The 19,981-nt window shown below is 44.7% G+C and overlaps 1 protein-coding gene across 1 annotated transcript in view; it reads left to right on the top strand.

The window, feature by feature from the left end:
* itgad (integrin subunit alpha D) overlaps positions 1-448 on the top strand; it is a 34,618-nt gene extending 34,170 nt beyond the window's left edge. Inside the window, exon 30 of the mRNA XM_002940770.4 lies at positions 3-448. Coding sequence (XP_002940816.3) covers positions 3-110 — 108 coding nt within the window. The 3' untranslated portion in view covers positions 111-448. The remainder of the gene's footprint in view (positions 1-2) is intronic.
* The last annotated feature ends 19,533 nt before the right edge of the window (positions 449-19,981 follow it).

Genomic DNA, 19,981 nt, shown 5'->3' on the forward strand with positions numbered 1-19,981 from the left:
AGGTGGGGTTCTTCAAGCGTCAGTACAAAGAGCTGATGGAATTACCAGAAGGAGAAACTGTAGGAGGTGAAGAGACTGCAATGGAGGCCCAATCTGAGCAAACGCAGTAGGGCAATAATCTCACACCAGATTGGGCAAGGACTGTGTATATTTGGAAAGAGTGGGATTGGCAGACAATAATCTTATTAATTAACAAGATTTTGTTCATTGTACATCTTGGAATAAATGTTATTTATACATGTGTTTTATAAATATAACAGTAATATACAACATTACATTCTAACTTCCATTTTCAATAATTCTGCCAAATTTTGAAACTACAACTCTACATAAACTGGGCAGCTTTTAGGTGCTAAATGTTTTTTCATCTGAATTTTCCAGTTTTTTGTGCTTGATAATTTTGAACTATGTAACTATGTAATAAATCTACCCCCAAACTGAGTCCAAATCTTAAAAGTCTCGTAACTTTAAGCTCTGGGTGAGTGATGCTACAATTTTTTACATTTTCTCATAATTGAATATACAGATTAGGATTCAGTTTGGGATTTTTTGTGGAGGATTCGGTATTTCTCACACATAGTACACCCCGCATATCAGGATAAATGTACTTACTAAAGCAAAGTGGGCAGTATATCTTAGATATATGATATATAACCCTCCCTCGCCTTGTGGGCAAATGAAACACTCATCGAATCTGTTTGGGAGCTCATCAAGGTAGGATCTCCCAGTGCTCCTGACACCTAAATGGAGTTGCAACAATATATAGTGCAGTTGTACTCTCCACTTGTTGAAGAAAGTCCAAAGAAAAAGCTGGTAAAGGGTATGGAAGGCCTCCGTTATGAAGAATGGCTGGCCAACTTGGGGTTGTTCTCCATACATTATACTAACTAATGCCTTATGCACCAGTCGACCTTTACAGAGGACACAAGAGCATCCCCTGAGGTCAGAAGATAAAACATTCTAACGTAAGACCTATGAAGCTCATTGGATGATACATTAAACAGTTTTAAGAAAATGGTAGATGCCACTTTAGCAATGTCAGAACTGACTAAAGGTCCCCATACACGGGCTGATTATAGCTACCGATATGGGTCCCTTGGACCGATTCGGCAGCTTATCGGCCCGTGTAGGGGCAGAACCAAGGGGCCTGGCCGACCGATATCTGGCCTGAAATTGGCCAGATATTGATCGGCCAGGTTAGAAAATCCAGTCGGATCGGGGACCGCATCGGCTCGTTGATACGGTCCCAGAACCGACTGCCCCATTGCCGCGTGCAGAATTCGATCGTTTGGCCCCAGGGCCAAACGATCGAATTCGCCTGCATGCCTCCTCAATGTCGCCACCTGTAGGTGGGGATATCGGCTGAAGATCTGCTCGCTTGGCGACATCGCCAAGCGAGCGGATCTGCCCGTGTATGGCCAGCTTTAGGGACTAGTCTGATTGCCCTGTTGGAGTCAGAAAATAATTTTATCTCCACCATTGAGGCACTTCAGTTTGTTTTTTTGCCTACCTGTGGAAATTGATGAATTAAATATGATTTGGATATGGATTTAATATGGGTTCCAATTACAGAGAGGTCAATGTGACGGCACCGAGCCGCGCGAAGGACATGGTCATAGGGTCGGACTCACACACACAATTCCTTTAGAAAATGAGGCTCTTTATTGTAGCTTCAGCATTACCAGAGTAATCAGAGTTCCTATGGTAGCCAGCCGGCACTTAGCGGTTCTACCTGCGGGGGGTGCCAGGGCTGGGCACTGGGTACTTGCGGGTACAGATGTGATGGTTACAGCTGGGCAGTCTCTGTGATCTTCCTTGTGTATAATAAAGACTAACAAATTGGAATTGTTGGCAGCCGCCTTTGTAAGCCAGAAAGGGAGCTGCCCCTGTCGTAAATGCAGAACAGGGTTTGATTCCTTCTGCCAACCCAAAGGCAGCTTCCAGAGGGGCCAATCACAGCTAATACCACTGGGCCAATGGGATGTCATTTGGTGTACTAACTCGCCAGAATGGTCAAAGCTTTGACGCAGGGGGACCCTTGAGCTACCACCGCTACCAGCGCCGGATTTCAAATCTGGGCGCCCCTAGGCCGCCCCCCCATTCGCGCCCCACCCCCCGCGCATGCGCAAACAAACCCACTTCCCCCCGCGCCGCGCCGCCCCGACACAAGCGCGCATGAGTGGGCATTTAAACTCCCATACGGAGCAGTGGGGAGAAGTCCCCATTGCTCCGTATGGAAGCAAAATGTCAACATTTTGTTGTGGCGGGGCGGCGTGCCGCCCCTAAATTTCTGCCACCCTAGGCCCGGGCCTTTGTGGCCTCTCCACAAATCCAGGCCTGTTCGCTACTCGAGTGCTGCCAGGTCTTAAAGTGAGAGGACCATGGCAAAGGTTCTGGGCAAGCAAGGGAACCAGATCATTTGAAAAGGACTAAGTTAGCTAACTAGGGTCAGAGCCAGGCAGGCCAGGTCAAACCAGAACAGAAGCGCGGTACAGAATCAGGATCCAGAAGAGAAGTTAAGTCCAGGTGGAGTTCACATGAAGTCACATTACAGGCACGGGTCAGAACCAAACACACAGGACAGGAGCACACCCAGGAACTTCACTAGAAAGACCTATAATGGGCAATGACTGAGTGCAGAGCAGAGGGTTATATAGGCAGGTTGGTTGTTAACACAGAACCCCTGTGACCAGATAACAACAGGTGAAACTAACCATACCTACATGTATATATATGGGTTACCTAGCAGGGAACCAGGCCCTTAGCTGTCTGCTCATATAGAGCAGTGGTAAAGCTACTATACAACAATTGACAGGTTACTGGTTCAATTCCAGGAAGGGTGTTACACCCGGCCAGTGAGTGGTTACACTTAGCAGTTGTGTTGTTATTGAAGGGAAATCATATGTGTGGTGTGACAGCCGCCTCTAGCATGGGGGGGGGGGGTGTGTGAAGGGGATACGGGGCTGTGTTTTGCAGAAAAACATCTGATATAATTATTAAACGGAGGAACTTGCATCCCTGCAGTCCTAAACCCTGGCACCTAGAATCCTGACTGTATCACACTATATGTGTATTGAAAAAATATGCTTTATTATATATATACACAGTATATATATATATATATATATATATATATATATATATATATATATATATATAATATAATATAAATATACAAAAAACAAGTCTTTTTCAATATTCATTCAAACTGAAACCAAATAAAGCAACGGAGGAGATGGGAAGTGGGTGGGGTGGGGGAAAGGGGGAAGGAAAGTGGACTTGCCTTGCCCCAAGCTTTATTTTCCACCTACACTAGACTGTAAGGGGAGGATGAGGAGAAGGAGAGGGGTTTTAGTCCTCTTCTTCCTCAAGGCTGTGTGCCAGATGTTGTAGTCCCGGAGCAGACTGTGAATCTGTGAATCGGCAGTCTTGGACTTGAAACAGTTCCAAGACACTTCCAGAATTGCCCCTACTATATGAGTGCCCTGAAACAGCCCATAAGGTACATGAGAAGTTCCTGGGCACACAGTCTCTGAGTTCATGATCCAGGGCATCACACTCTATGTGTATGTGTTACTGCATACCCACAGCTATCTGGGTGCTATCTGCTGCTCACCATGGCTGCACTGCTCCATTGGCTGCTCCTCGGCACAGGTAAGTGACACCTGGTCATGCACGGGGAGACATTGGGAAGGTCTCATTTATTCTCCCTGCAGCAGACTGATCAATAATTATTGCTAATTTGCTACTATAAGCTACAGCAAGAAGGTGGAATTATCCAATGCTGGTAAATGAGGGTTTGTGTTACTAATTGGAGAACTTGTAGAGATGGGGTAACTCAAGGCTGGACAACCGGTGGCACTTCAGCTGTTGTCCAACTACAAGTTTAAGAAACCATAGACAAGTAAAGAGGTGGGCGTTTTCCTTCAACAGTATTGCGATCAGTCTCTAATTGTGCATCAGTGCTGCAACTCGTGGGCTGCTTTGTGCATTATATTGGTTATTGGGCGGCTATGGGTTATATCTGTACCAGGAATGGGGGCAGAGTAAAAAAAAGACTTATCATACTAACACTTCATGTTCAGCACAAAGTCATCTTGATGGGTGATTAGGGTGGTAGGCGTTGATGGGTTGGGTCGTTGTGGGCTGGAAGGCATGGATAGCGCCCAATTGATTGATATACCTGAAATAGTGGGTTTGGTAATAGATGGGATCTTTGCTATGCCCATATCTATGCAACAGGTAGTAGCTGAAACTTAGGGTATCCTGAATACCGCCATTACCTTTGTCTCCTCCCCCCTGGAACTACCCTAAAGACACCATTGGCATAGGAACGCCAGTCAATTTTGACGCGCAACTAAATTTCGCTCATCACAATTAACAAGATCATTCAGGGAAAGATGAACGTGGTATTAATTGACATTAATAACAAATATTAATAACGATGCAGGATCAATGATGAAACCTTCTGGCAGACCCGTGCCTCACTGTAGTGAGCAATAACTTATTACTTATTACTTATTAACTTAACACACACACAAGTAATAATAGAATTAAATAGATTTACCTATCTTTGTATGAATATAGTTACAAACATAGCCAGTTCTGCACAATCGGGGAGCCCCACAACCTTGGGTGCAAGACCTTCAGGTTCCCAATAACCAAGCGATGATCCAAATGTCCCGGCACTCGTTCAGGAGTCCCAGGCGAAGCTACTGACACATAGTGGGGGCCCCCTTTTATACCAGAGTTCTTAGCAAACCCCCCAACACCAAGTGCTGACTTGTGCAATATTGTGTACAAACTTTTGTCATGAACTAAAGATCTAACTATACAATTTATTAGCTTTGTAGCAGGCCTTATTTGTTTCTCAAATAAGTTGTACATAGAGTATATTGTCTATCAGCTGTCTGTTTGTTTATTCCAAGGATATTTGCTGGGTAACAATACTGTTTACCCAGCAATATACATAGAACAAAGACATTGTACGTTGAACACTGGACTCAAACCCAGAGGTTTTGAGATTTGATTCATGTGTCAAAGCAGATGTATGTATTGTAAATCATTATAAAATCAATAGAAAATCCACCGTGCTACAAGGAGATAGTGGCCACCCATGACAGGTGCCTTTTCCAAAGAAAATGGCATTGCAAATGTACTGATTTCCCGAACCTGTGGTACTGGTTTCTTATAAAGCACACAGACTTGGCCACTCCTGAGTGAGTTTCTTACTGCCCAGTGATGGGGCCAGAACTTTGGACTAGCTGACAGATATGTTGATGAGCTTGGCCAGATATTAAACAAGTTGGTTATTTGTGTGGTTGAATAATGTGTGTTTAGTGAAAGCCTAAAGTGTAAGGGCTCATGTGGAATTGACGTGTATATTGATCCTTTAGTCCTAGAACTTTATAAAAAAATATAATCAGACTTGTTTCCTCATTTAGTTGATAAAAACTGCTACAGCGACTCTCTCCCCAATGGAATTTGTACTTACTATACTATATCCAGTCATAATGAAATCACATAATCTCAACTACTACCTTCCTCCAATGCTGTCCAACATATCTAAGATCCAGCAGGTTCTCCATCCAACTCTACACTGTAGTTAAAATCACAGAAAAAAAATGAAGGGTGAGGCATGCTGGGAGCTGTAGTCCAGCAACATCAGGGCTGTATTCTTAAAGCAATATTGCACAATAAAACTTTTGAGGCTCTTCAGTGCCCGCGACAGCATTGAAATGCAAAAGAATCCTCCAATGAGAATCCCAGCTGATCTGTATAAATCTGGCTCCATGGTCCTTGTTCCGGGAATCGGAGTTGGGAGCATTAAGCACAGTTTCCCTGTGTCTGTCCCTTTATCCCCATGTCTGATTCCTGTGAGAGTAAGTTTGAGTGTGTAAGTGTGTAAGTGTGTAAGTGTATGTGTGAGACCAGCCTTTTGTTGCTGATATATATCCCTGTTGGAAGATCCTCCCCCACTGTATTACCCCTAATACGTTCCATATGTTTCCTATAACGTAATCACATTACAGAACAATGGGGTATGGGAGGTATGTGCAAAGTCAGTTGCACACTTGAAACATGTTAACCCATTCAGGCCTGGGATATAATTTATTTTCCAATACCCAATATTCATTATGTGCATGTGTGTGGGAAAGACTGAGCTCTCCTGGGCCAGCAGCTGCATTAATATGCAAAAGAATCCCCCAATGAGAATCCCAGCTGATCTGTATAAATCTGGCTTCCTGTTCTCTGTTCCTGCAATTGGAGTTGGGAGCATTAAGCACAGTTTCCCAGCACTAAACAAGTCTGTCCCTTTATCCCCATTAGTGATGAGCGAATCTGTTCCGTTTCGCTTAGCTGAAAAATTTGCGAATCTTTCAAAAGATCCACGAAACAGCGAAAAATTCCCGAAATGGCAAAAATGTTGTGCGGCAAAAAAAATTGTCGTCCGCCACTATTCTTTTGTCGCTGGCGGCTATTCTTTTGTCGCGCGGCTATTATTTTGTCTCGCGGCTATTATTTTGTCGCCCGTGGCTATTCTTTTGTTGCCCACGGCTATTCTTTTGTCGCCCATGGCTATTCTTTTGTCGCCTGCGGCTACTATTTTGTCATCCGCGGCTATTCTTTTGTCATCCGCGGCTATTCTTTTGTCGCACGGCTATTATTTTGTCGCCCGCGGCTATTTTTTTTGTCGCCCGTCTCTATTATTTTGTCGTCCGCGGCTATTATTTTGTCGTCTGCGGCTATAATTTTGTGGTGCGGCTATTATTTCGTCGCCTGCGACTATTCTATGCCAATGGCGAAATGCGGAAATTCGCTGCAAATCCATGCCTGGCGAAACATTTCGCCCATCACTAATCCCCATGTCTGATTCCTGTGCCATATAATGAAGGGAAAAATGACATTATTATCTCTATATGTAATATAACAGCAAGATAGCTGGTATTTTTTTAATCATTTTTGAATTAATAACCTTCCTTTTCAGACACTTTTCAACTTTCTACTTTTCTACTTTCACTGACCCCGGCAGCCAAAACCTATTGCTCTGTGAGGCTACAGTTTCATTGTTATTGTTACTTTTTATTACTTACCTTTCTGTTTAGGCCCTCCTCTATTCATATCCCTGTCTCTCTTTTAAACCATTGCCAGGTTGCTAGGTTAAATTGGAGCCTAGCAACCAGATAGCTGCTGAAATTCCAAACTGGAGAGCTGCTAAACAAAAAGCTAAATAATTCAAAAGCTGCAAATAATAAAACATGAAGACCAGACTGCAAACTGTCTCGGAATAGCACGTTTTACATTACACTGACAGTTAATTTAAAGAACTGCCCCTTTATGAGGCAAATGTTTGTTCTTTAAGACAAAAATTCGGCTTTGCTAGTGCAGAGATTACTAATGCGCACCGGCCCCCTCTGGACCCGCTCCGACGCTAAAGTTATAAGCACAGAGCTGAAGGGGGGGGAACATCGGCCCCGGAATCACCACTGCTAGCTGTATAGTGGCAAGAAAAATGCCTATTATAGTTGTGAGTCTAAATCAGGACCATGGATTGGCTTCCAGTGAGCATGTACCTAGGAACCAATCAGCATGTTCCAAGGTGGGAAACCAAGGTGGGTATTAGTAAACCTAGAGCAGCTGAACTTGCTGAGTAATCATTGAAGACATTTCACTACTCATCCTGAAGAAGCTGCTCAGATGAGTAGTGAAACGTCTTCAATGATTACTTAACAAGTCCAGTTGCTTTAGATTTATTTATACTAGATAGTGTAGCCTACAGTAAGTTGATGACAAAGTAATTTACCATTGAGGTACTAGGCAGACCTATGCTACTGCTTACTAGTCCCGGTAACAGGATAACTAATAGTGGATCAGTTGGCTATTGGATATCCAGACGCCGGGCTTGTATATGGGCGGCCATTTTATTGTTAGGACCTGATGGTGAAACAAGCATCTCGTAACATCTCTCTCATTGCAGTCCTGCCTTCTGCTGACGGTTTCTTCGTGGACACTGATCAACCAATTACCTTCCAGAATCCAGACCAGAGCTTTGGATATCAAGTTGTGCAGCTGGATCAGAGGTGAAAGTGAAGTTTTATGGTACAGCATCATCATGCTGTGGCCTCATAAGGTCTACTTTCTATTAGGGATGCATCAAATCCAGTATTTTAGGATCCAGACGAACCCTGAATGTTTTTTGAAATATATGGCTGAATCGGAAGACTAAAGACAACCAAAAAGTTTGCCATTTCCGGGTGATTTTAAGCATTTGGATTCGGTTCGGCCAGAGGCATGGATTCAAACGAATCCTGCTAAAAAAGGCTGAATCTTGGCCAAGTGCCGAACCATGGATTCCGTGCATCCCTACTTTCTATACTATAATGTCCAACTTGATTTTCTAAACTACTTTATGGCCCATCTGGCACTATCCTGTATACAGACACGCCAGACTCAACATTGCCCTATTCTATAGGTGCCTGGCTATCCTACATGATTTATTAACTTTTACATATTCTTATCCAGGTCATGATATCTAGTAGCAGTATCTAGTAAAAATAAAGTTTAAAGGTCCCCATACACGGGCCGATTGTAGCTGCCGATATGGGTCCCTTGGACCGATTCGGCAGCTTATCGGCCCGTGTAGGGGCAGAAACGAGGGGCAGAAACGAGGGGCCTGCCCGACGGATATCTGGCCTGAAATTGGGCAGATATCGATCGGGCAGGTTAGAAAATTCCGTTGGATCTGGGACCGCATCGGCTCGTTGATACGGTCCCCGAACCGACTGCCCCATTGCCGCCCGTATAATTCGATCATTTGGCCCCAGGGCCAAACGATCAAATTATTATTTTTTTTAGCTACACACTCCCCGATATCGCCCATCCGTAGGTGGGGATATCGGGTGCAGATCCGCTCGCTTGGCAATCTCGCCAAGCGAGCGGATCTCAGCGTGTATGGGCACCTTTAGTGGCTTCAGCCAACTCAGAAAAGTTCAGTTGTTTTAGACTTAATTCTACTAGAACTTTTCCATATATTACCCTCAATGCCCTGTGCTGAAAGAATCACCTTAATTGTGTCTAAATCCAAGCCTATAGGTGCTACTGTACTGTTGTCCTATAACATTCTGTCTCACTGCAGGGTGATTGTGAGTGCTCCACTTCAACAAGATGGCGTGAATAAAACCGGAGCTTTATATAGCTGTGATCCTTCAACATCAAGCTGTCAACGAGTTCCTATTAATGGTATTACTGGTTTATTTATTTATTTATTTATTTTTTCATCACCTGTGAGTCCTACCCGAAGCTATGGGCTCCGATGCTCATGTGTCCAAGGCTTTCGCCAGTGCTAGGGTGAGAACCACCAAGTCTTGGCCTAGGGTCAAGCCCAGAGGACTATGACACCTATCCAGGGTGCACAAATCAAACACAAAAAGGGTGCAGAAGTGTACGGGTGGTTTATAATATAAATGGATGGGGGCACATGCATTTGCTGGAATATAAGAAGCTCCGATCAGTGCTGCCTAGATTCTACTCAGTGAAAGAACCATATTGGTTAGGGAGAGAAGAGCCCTTCTCAAATGCAAGACAAGAACCAAGAGCTGTCTTGAAATAGAAAGTATTCACGTGTCTGATGCTACATACATGGCACTTATAACCAAAAATGAAAGGCTTTGTCGTTCACTAATAACATTATAGGCGGAGACATGCAAATGACTCACAACTTCTGTCTTTCCTTAGGCTCCCCTGAGGATATTAACATTTCACTTGGACTTACTATGGCGGTTCAGAAGGGCAACCCGTCCCAGTTACTGGTATGTTACAGCTGGCATCTTGATATTCATTAACTGGCCAATGGGCTCTCTTGTGTGCATGTTATTATTATTAAAGTGTACAGTGGAGGCAGTGGAACTGACCTTTATGCCGATATGCAGATATCCCCACTGTAACAACCAATGTCGTCTATTCCAGGCATGTGGCCCAACCCTGCAGAGAACCTGTGGGCAGAGCATCTATGTAATGGGCCGGTGTTATCAGCTGGACAGTAGCCTGAGGCACCAGCAAACTCTCCCCCCCTCCCTGCCAGGTACTGTCCTGCCTCTTTATATTCATATATAATACACAGAGGTTATGAATAACCTATAAAACGCATCTTTATAAATGGCGCCTAGTGATGTCATTAGTTATAACAGGCACTTAATGATGTCATTTTTGTCATGACTGATAAAAAAATATGCCCTTTAGTGTCTGGCTTGGTGGTTTCTTCTGAACATCTTCTCTCCCTACTATACCTGTATTAGAGTGTCAGCCCTGCTGTCTAAATTGCACTGGTCTCCATTCTGACTCTTAGCGTATTGCCTATAGAGTGCCCTGTGCGCAGCCTGGACATTGCCTTCCTCATAGATGGATCGAGCAGCATTGGCCCATTTCAGTTCCGAGAGATGAGAACATTTGTGTCAAAAGTAATTGAGGATTTTGAGGGGACCGACACGCTGGTAAGTATCTCACTAAAGCTTTCCCTCAGCCAGTTATAGGCGGGGTCACCATTATCCATTGTTGCCAAAAAAATAAGATAATAAGGGTGCAATTTCTGCAGCTTCTTGACACAGACAGTAGCAGCCAATCTCCTTCTCCCATCCTTTTTCCTCACAGACTTCTGTCCCTCACACTCTCACTGCCCAAACACCCACCTTATTCCTCTCCCTGTTTCTTTTATTCACCCTTCTGTTTTAAACAACTTTATTACTTTACTGTATAACTGTAGGATTCACTGCCCCCTAGTAGCACTTTCTACATACCCTACTTTCTACTCTTAGCTGAAGCTGATAAGTCAATTTTTTTTCTATAGGCACCATCTCTCCCTACTATACCTGCTATCCCACAGCCCCAGTCCCTTCCCAGACGCTATTATCCCCCCACTGCTACTATAGGCACCATCTCTCCCTACTATACCTGCTATCCCACAGCCCCAGTCCCTTCCCAGAGGCTATTATCCCCCCACTGCTACTATAGGCACCATCTCTCCCTACTATACCTGCTATCCCACAGCCCCAGTCCCTTCCCAGAGGCTATTATCCCACTGCTACTATAGGCACCATCTCTCCCTACTATACCTGCTATCCCACAGCCCCAGTCCCTTCCCAGAGGCTATTATCCCCCCACTGCTACTATAGGCACCATCTCTCCCTACTATACCTGCTATCCCACAGCCCCAGTCCCTTCCCAGAGGCTATTATCCCCCCACTGCTACTATAGGCACCATCTCTCCCTACTATACCTGCTATCCCACAGCCACAGTCCCTTCCCAGAGGCTATTATCCCCCCACTGCTACTATAGGCACCATCTCTCCCTACTATACCTGCTATCCCACAGCCCCAGTCCCTTCCCAGAGGCTATTGTCCCCCCACTGCTACTATAGGCACCATCTCTCCCTACTATACCTGCTATCCCACAGCCCCAGTCCCTTCCCAGAGGCTATTGTCCCCCCACTGCTACTATAGGCACCATCTCTCCCTACTATACCTGCTATCCCACAGCCCCAGTCTCTTCCCAGAGGCTATTATCCCCCACTGCTACTATAGGCACCATCTCTCCCTACTATACCTGCTATCCCACAGCCCCAGTCCCTTCCCAGAGGCTATTATCCCCCACTGCTACTATAGGCACCATCTCTCCCTACTATACCTGCTATCCCACAGCCCCAGTCCCTTCCCAGAGGCTATTATCCCCCACTGCTACTATAGGCACCATCTCTCCCTACTATACCTGCTATCCCACAGCCCCAGTCCCTTCCCAGAGGCTATTATCCCCCCACTGCTACTATAGGCACCATCTCTCCCTACTATACCTGCTATCCCACAGCCCCAGTCCCTTCCCAGAGGCTATTATCCCCCCACTGCTACTATAGGCACCATCTCTCCCTACTATACCTGCTATCCCACAGCCCCAGTCCCTTCCCAGAGGCTATTATCCCCCCACTGCTACTATAGGCCCCATCTCTCCCTACTATACCTGCTATCCCACATCCCCAGTCCCTTCCCAGAGGCTATTATCCCCCCACTGCTACTATAGGCACCATCTCTCCCTACTATACCTGCTATCCCACAGCCCCAGTCCCTTCCCAGAGGCTATTATCCCCCCACTGCTACTATAGGCACCATCTCTCCCTACTATACCTGCTATCCCACAGCCCCAGTCCCTTCCCAGAGGCTATTATCCCACTGCTACTATAGGCACCATCTCTCCCTACTATACCTGTTAAGTCCCTGCTTCCTTGCTTGTTTGTTTTTCATTATTTCTTCCCCTCATATGAAACTACCCATGTTTTTCCTACAGTTTGCCATCATGCAGTATTCCAATGAGTTCAAGAAACATTTTGATTTCAATGAGTTCTCAGCTGCAAGAGACAAGAATAGCCTTATAATGAGCATCACTCAGCTAGGTGGCACCACCTGGACTGCTACCGGCATTCAGAAAGTTCTGTAAGTGTCGACCCTGAAAGAAAACAAACATGGGAAAGACTCATATGAACATGGCATGCCAACCCTCTCACAAATCAGGCGGGACTGTAACAATTTTTCGTTTAATCTTTACTCTTTCTCAAATTTCCTACTTTCTTCATGTTACTCTGGGGAACAGTAACAGTTAATGAGATACATTAAGGCTCTGACATACGTGCTACTGGCCAATCAGCAGTTAGTTTTGAACAGCCTACTACAAGTCAGAAGATCAAAGCAAAGTCCTGACTGAGTGCGACTGGCAGCTCATTCCAGCAATGTAGCACCTATGGTTGTAAATTAGCCCGTTATCCTCCTTATGTCTGTCAGAGGGAGGGGTTTTGGGCTGATAAGTGCTGATTACTAATGTGGCCCATTTAGATGCTGTGCCCCTCTTACAGGAGTTATTCACCTTGGAATTAACTTTTAGTATAATGTTTCTACAGTATTCTGAGACACTTTGCAATTGGTCTTCATTTTGTATTATTTATAGTTTTTTAATTATTTCACTTTTTGTTCAGCGGCTCTCCAGTTTGAAATTTCAGCGGCAATCTTGTTGCTAGGGTCCAAATTACCATAGCAACCAGGACGTTGTTTTAACGAGAGACTGGAATATGAATAAAAGAGAACCTGAATACAAAAATGAGTAAAAAAAAAGTAACAATAAAGTTGTATAGTTTTTGGCTGCCGGGGTCAGTGACCCCCATTTGAAAAATGAAAAGAGGCAGAAGAAGAAGGCAAATAATTCAAAAACTAATCAAAATATATAAAGTTGCTTAGAATTGGCCATTCTGTAACATACTAATACTTAACATAACGGTGAACTTCCAAGTTAATACTGTTCTTTTGTGTTGTGAATTTGTGGGGTGTATAAATGTAATAGTATTGTGTAAAGTGATGTGTAATGTGTAAAGTGTAATGTGAGAGATTGCCCATTGCCTTAGTCTGTGCCTTGTTCAAGAACTAGGTCCTGTCCTTCTTGTCCCCAACTCCAATGCCCATTGCCTTAGTCTGTTCCTTGTTCAAGAACTAGCTCCTGTCCTTCTTGTCCCCAACTCCAATGCCCATTGCCTTAGTCTGTTCCTTGTTCAAGAACTAGCTCCTGTCCTTCTTGTCCCCAACTCCAATGCCCATTGCCTTAGTCTGTGACTTGTTCAAGAACTAGCTCCTGTCCTTCTTGTCCCCAACTCCAATGCCCATTGCCTTAGTCTGTTCCTTGTTCAAGAACTAGCTCCTGTCCTTCTTGTCCCCAACTCCAATGCCCATTGCCTTAGTCTGTTCCTTGTTCAAGAACTAGCTCCTGTCCTTCTTGTCCCCAACTCCAATGCCCATTGCCTTAGTCTGTGCCTTGTTCAAGAACTAGCTCCTGTCCTTCTTGTCCCCAACTCCAATGCCCATTGCCTTAGTCTGTGCCTTGTTCAAGAACTAGGTCCTGTCCTTCTTGTCCCCAACTCCAATGCCCATTGCCTTAGTCTGTGACTTGTTCCAGAACTAGCTCCTGTCCTTCTTGTCCCCAACTCCAATGCCCATTGCCTTAGTCTGGGACTTGTTCAAGAACTAGCTCCTGTCCTTCTTGTCCCCAACTCCAATGCCCATTGCCTTAGTCTGTGACTTGTTCAAGAACTAGCTCCTGTCCTTCTTGTCCCCAACTCCAATGCCCATTGCCTTAGTCTGTGCCTTGTTCAAGAACTAGGTCCTGTCCTTCTTGTCCCCAACTCCAATGCCCATTGCCTTAGTCTGTGACTTGTTCCAGAACTAGCTCCTGTCCTTCTTGTCCCCAACTCCAATGCCCATTGCCTTAGTCTGGGACTTGTTCAAGAACTAGCTCCTGTCCTTCTTTTCCCCAACTCCAATGCCCATTGCCTTAGTCTGTGCCTTGTTCAAGAACTAGCTCCTGTCCTTCTTTTCCCCAACTCCAATGCCCATTGCCTTAGTCTGTGACTTGTTCCAGAACTAGCTCCTGTCCTTCTTGTCCCCAACTCCAATGCCCATTGCCTTAGTCTGGGACTTGTTCAAGAACTAGCTCCTGTCCTTCTTTTCCCCAACTCCAATGCCCATTGCCTTAGTCTGTGCCTTGTTCAAGAACTAGCTCCTGTCCTTCTTGTCCCCAACTCCAATGCCCATTGCCTTAGTCTGGGACTTGTTCAAGAACTAGCTCCTGTCCTTCTTGTCCCCAACTCCAATGCCCATTGCCTTAGTCTGTTCCTTGTTCAAGAACTAGCTTCTGTCCTTCTTGTCCCCAACTCCAATGCCCATTGCCTTAGTCTGTTCCTTGTTCCAGAACTAGCTCCTGTCCTTCTTTTCCCCAACTCCAATGCCCATTGCCTTAGTCTGTTCCTTGTTCAAGAACTAGCTCCTGTCCTTCTTGTCCCCAACTCCAATGCCCATTGCCTTAGTCTGTGCCTTGTTCAAGAACTAGCTCCTGTCCTTCTTGTCCCCAACTCCAATGCCCATTGCCTTAGTCTGGGACTTGTTCAAGAACTAGCTCCTGTCCTTCTTGTCCCCAACTCCAATGCCCATTGCCTTAGTCTGTTCCTTGTTCCAGAACTAGCTTCTGTCCTTCTTGTCCCCAACTCCAATGCCCATTGCCTTAGTCTGTTCCTTGTTCCAGAACTAGCTCCTGTCCTTCTTTTCCCCAACTCCAATGCCCATTGCCTTAGTCTGTTCCTTGTTCAAGAACTAGCTCCTGTCCTTCTTGTCCCCAACTCCAATGCCCACTGCCTTAGTCTGTGACTTGTTCCAGAACTAGCTCCTGTCCTTCTTGTCCCCAACTCCAATGCCCATTGCCTTAGTCTGTTCCTTGTTCAAGAACTAGCTCCTGTCCTTCTTGTCCCCAACTCCAATGCCCATTGCCTTAGTCTGTTCCTTGTTCAAGAACTAGCTCCTGTCCTTCTTGTCCCCAACTCCAATGCCCATTGCCTTAGTCTGTGCCTTGTTCAAGAACTAGGTCCTGTCCTTCTTGTCCCCAACTCCAATGCCCATTGCCTTAGTCTGTGACTTGTTCCAGAACTAGCTCCTGTCCTTCTTGTCCCCAACTCCAATGCCCATTGCCTTAGTCTGTGCCTTGTTCAAGAACTAGCTCCTGTCCTTCTTGTCCCCAACTCCAATGCCCATTGCCTTAGTCTGTGCCTTGTTCAAGAACTAGGTCCTGTCCTTCTTGTCCCCAACTCCAATGCCCATTGCCTTAGTCTGTGACTTGTTCCAGAACTAGCTCCTGTCCTTCTTGTCCCCAACTCCAATGCCCATTGCCTTAGTCTGGGACTTGTTCAAGAACTAGCTCCTGTCCTTCTTTTCCCCAACTCCAATGCCCATTGCCTTAGTCTGTGCCTTGTTCAAGAACTAGCTCCTGTCCTTCTTGTCCCCAACTCCAATGCCCATTGCCTTAGTCTGGGACTTGTTCAAGAACTAGCTCCTGTCCTTCTTGTCCCCAACTCCAATGCCCATTGCCTTAGTCTGGGACTTGTTCAAGAACTAGCTCCTCTCCTTCTTTTCCCCAACTCCACTGCCCATTGCCTTAGTCTGTGCCTTGTTCAAGAACTAGCTCCTGTCCTTCTAGGGAAGTAAAACAGCAAATGACACTGAACTGTTGTGGAATCTTTTCTAATTTAAAGGATAACATGACATGCGAGTGAAGTATTTTTGTTTCTCAGGAGAGAGCTCTTCGTCCCTAGCAGTGGCTCTCGCCATGGATCCCAGAAGTTTCTTATTGTGATAACTGATGGAGAAAAATATGAAGATCCACTCGATTACTCAGGGCCCATTGCAGAGGCAGAAGGCATGGGAGTTGTGCGCTTCGCTATTGGGGTAACACATATATTATGCCATTACAGATTTGGGGGGAGGACCTACAGCACAATGTTAGATTTGTTCTCTTGTCAGTTTCAGCAGTGCAGATGTCTCTAAATATACCCTTTGCTCACTTGACAGGTTGGAGGGGCCTTCAGAAACAGTAAAGCACTTAATGAGCTGATTACTATTGCATCTAAACCATCTGATAAATATGTCTACAGAGTCAGTGACTTCTCTGCTCTTAGCAAGTTCCAGAAGGATCTGCAGGACAAGATATTTGCTATTGAAGGTACCACAAGGAGGGAAAGATTATTAAATGGGCAGCAAAAGGGCAGCATGTCTAGAAAACTGTTAGCTAAGAGTATTTCTTCAAGCCCCTTTATTTACCTTTCACTAACTGCCCTTTCCCAACCCCCCAGGTGTGCAGGTAAAGACTGGAAGTAGCTTTCAAATGGAGATGTCTCAGGAAGGGTTCAGCTCAGTTCTATCAGCAGTAAGTCTGTATTATTATGTATTTGTTAGGGACTCTCATGTTTTTCTGTAGCAAGACTTTGTTTCTTGATTCCATATTGCTTAAATGAACACAGTGAAATCCTCTGTTTGGGCAGTAATACTTTCCACCAGAAACCCAACATTATGGCGGGACTGGGTGACATATTTTTCCCTCAGACCCTTTCCTTGTATACCTACTATGTGGCAATGCTAACAGCCAGCCTGAATTCATGCAGTTGCCATTAGGGATGGGATCTTAGGGTAAACAAAACCTTACACCTTCATATCTTCCCATCTTATCTAACACTTCAACTTTTCAGATTTGATGGGTTTCAGCTGCCACTTGGAAAACCGAGCCCCTCTGTTTCTGACCAACCAACAGAACCGCTCCCTGTAGTTGCCACATGTATTCTCACTTGCTGGCCAAGAGCTTAGTAAACCACATACACCTTGGAATCCCAAAAGAAACTTCCAGGTGCAGGATTTTAAACATGGATGTCCCCATGGGGATCAGGCAAAGAAGAAATATTGCATTCTAACTACGGCAGTTTAGGAGACACAGGAGATACCAAATATTAGCTATTTCAGTGTAGTTCTCCTTAAAACATAAAAGACACAAAGATTGAAACAGGATAACTGAGGATAGCCAATCAGATGTATAAATTTGAAAAAAAATTTGCCTCGGAAAAATTCACCATCTGTCCAAAAATAGTCATGGGCGTCAAAAGAATAGTCACGGCATCAAAAGAATAGCCGCGGGGACAAAAGAATAGCCGCGGGGACAAAAGAATAGCCGGGCGACAAAAGAATAGCCACGGGCGAACAAAGAATAGCAGCGGGCGACAAAAGAATAGCCGGGCGACAAAAGAATAGCCGGACAACAAAACGAATAGCTGAATGACAAAAGAATAGCCGGGCAACAAAAGAATAGCCGCGGGCGACAAAAGAATAGCCGGACTACAAAACGAATAGCCGAATGACAAAAGAATAGCCGTGCGACAAAAGAATAGCTGGACAACAAAATGAATAGCCTAATGACAAAAGAATAGCTGGGCGACAAAAGAATAGCCGGACTACAAAACGAATAGCCGAATGACAAAAGAATAGCCGTGCGACAAAAGAATAGCTGGACAACAAAATGAATAGCCTAATGACAAAAGAATAGCCGGGCGACAAAAGAATAGCCGCGGGCGACAAAAGAATAGCTGTGGGCAACAAAAGAATAGCCGGGCGACAAAAGAATAGCCGAATGACAAAAGAATAGCCGGGCGACAAAAGAATAGCTGTGGGCGAGAAAAGAATAGCCGAATGACAAAAGAATAGCTGAATGACAAAAGAATAGCCGAGCGACAAAAGATTAGCCGCGGGCGTCAAAAGAATAGCCGCGGTCAACAAAAGGCTATTCTTTTGTCGCCCGCGACTATTCTTTTGGGGACAGATTTGCTCATCACTATGCAGAATGCAAAACAAAAAGGTGCAATCTGCCATGTTTTTTGCACTTTGCATGAAAGAGCCTGTTCTCCTTGTGAATACAGTGCTGATTGCATTTGGCAGCCCTGTATTCATGAAAAGAATGCAGGAAGGACAGATTTGCCATGCAAATCTGTTGAAATGCTAAATGCAGCTAAACCCCGGACACAACTGCTTTCAAAAATATGTGCCCCGTAGTGGTCTTGCACTAGTGTCCAGGGTGGCAGTTGGGAAATTTCACTGTGAGCTACTAATAAATAATAACTAATGGTGTTTTTATTTTTATTTGCCTATAAAATGTAAATACCGACAGTTTTTCCAAACCATTAATAGCCATTAATACCCATCAGATATGGCTAAACTTTAACGTAATAAACTGATATAAAAGTGATACACTGATGTCGTACTGTTCCTCTCAGGATCATATTGTGCTTGGGGCAGTTGGGGCCTACGATTGGTCAGGGGGAGCTATTGTGTACACAAAAGGGCAGATGAAGGGCGTCTGGATAAATGAAACACAAAATCAAAAAGACATGAAGGAAGCTTATATGGGTGAGTGATTCCTTAAATATTCTGCAGGTACAGTATGATAGAGGGTTGGTTGGTTTGTGTTCCTTCCTGATCTGGAGGTCTCGCTTGGTCATTAGAGATGTGACCTTCCTTCATGTAGACCAGGGCTGTCCATCTTGAGGCGCATATTTCAGAGGTGACCCAGCATGCCCAAGATCTCCACAGACTTCTAAGTGTAGCATTATTTTTGTTATAATAACACAGTCTTCAAATATGTGGAATAGCAGATAACTGTCCTGTGCAATGGAAAATCTTGGATAACTCTAGTGTAAATAAACCCAACATAAGACCCTTCTCTTCCCAAACTGTCAGGCTGCTCCTCTCCAGGGGGCTTCCAGCAATAACAGTGAGGTTCAACCTGAAGTCCACTTAGGTGACTTACTGTTACTTACTGAGTTAGATAGTCTCCATATTGCCGAACGGCTGGTACACCAATGTTTTCCTCTATGTGTGGCCTTGTTATGAGCTACAGGGTGTCCTAAACAAGGTTGGAGTTACAGTTGAGGCTTGAACAGGAAAGAAATTCTATCTGCTAATCAACAATATGGATCTTTTTGTTTCTGCCAATGCAGTTTGTATTTATAGGAGGAGATGGTTGATGTTGCAGATATTGACATATTTATGATTGCTATAACAGGGTATGCAGTGCATCAGTTGTCACCAGAACTGATCGCCATTGGTGCACCAAGATACCAACACACTGGGAGTGTCCTCATCTATGAGAAAGACCTGTACTCTTCCAACTGGAACCAGAGGGCTGTTATTAGGGGAGAGAAGGTAAAAAATGCAGTAGATTGGGCAACAAATGGATATTGATGAAGGATAAAGAGACTTGGAATTAGATAAGTATCATTTGCCTTTTCAAACTCAATACACAATAATATCTGGCTTATACAGAATGCCTTATCACTAAGTAAGAATCAAGGACAAGTAGATCTTTTTATCATCATTAGCCACCATGTATTGATTTTCCCATATCATTGTCCCATTCTTACAGCTGGTTTATTTTTCAGATAGGTTCATACTTTGGATCGGTGCTGAATGGAGGCTCTGTCAACTCTGGTTCTTCCCAGGTTCTCCTTCTGGTGGGGGCACCAACCTTTTATACTCCCGGCACCCCAGAAGGCCGAGTGTTCCTATGTCCCATTAAAACCAGTGTAAGATCTTC

The sequence above is a fragment of the Xenopus tropicalis genome, chromosome 9 (genome assembly GCF_000004195.4).
Source record: "Xenopus tropicalis strain Nigerian chromosome 9, UCB_Xtro_10.0, whole genome shotgun sequence".
NCBI classification, from domain to species: domain Eukaryota; kingdom Metazoa; phylum Chordata; class Amphibia; order Anura; family Pipidae; genus Xenopus; species Xenopus tropicalis.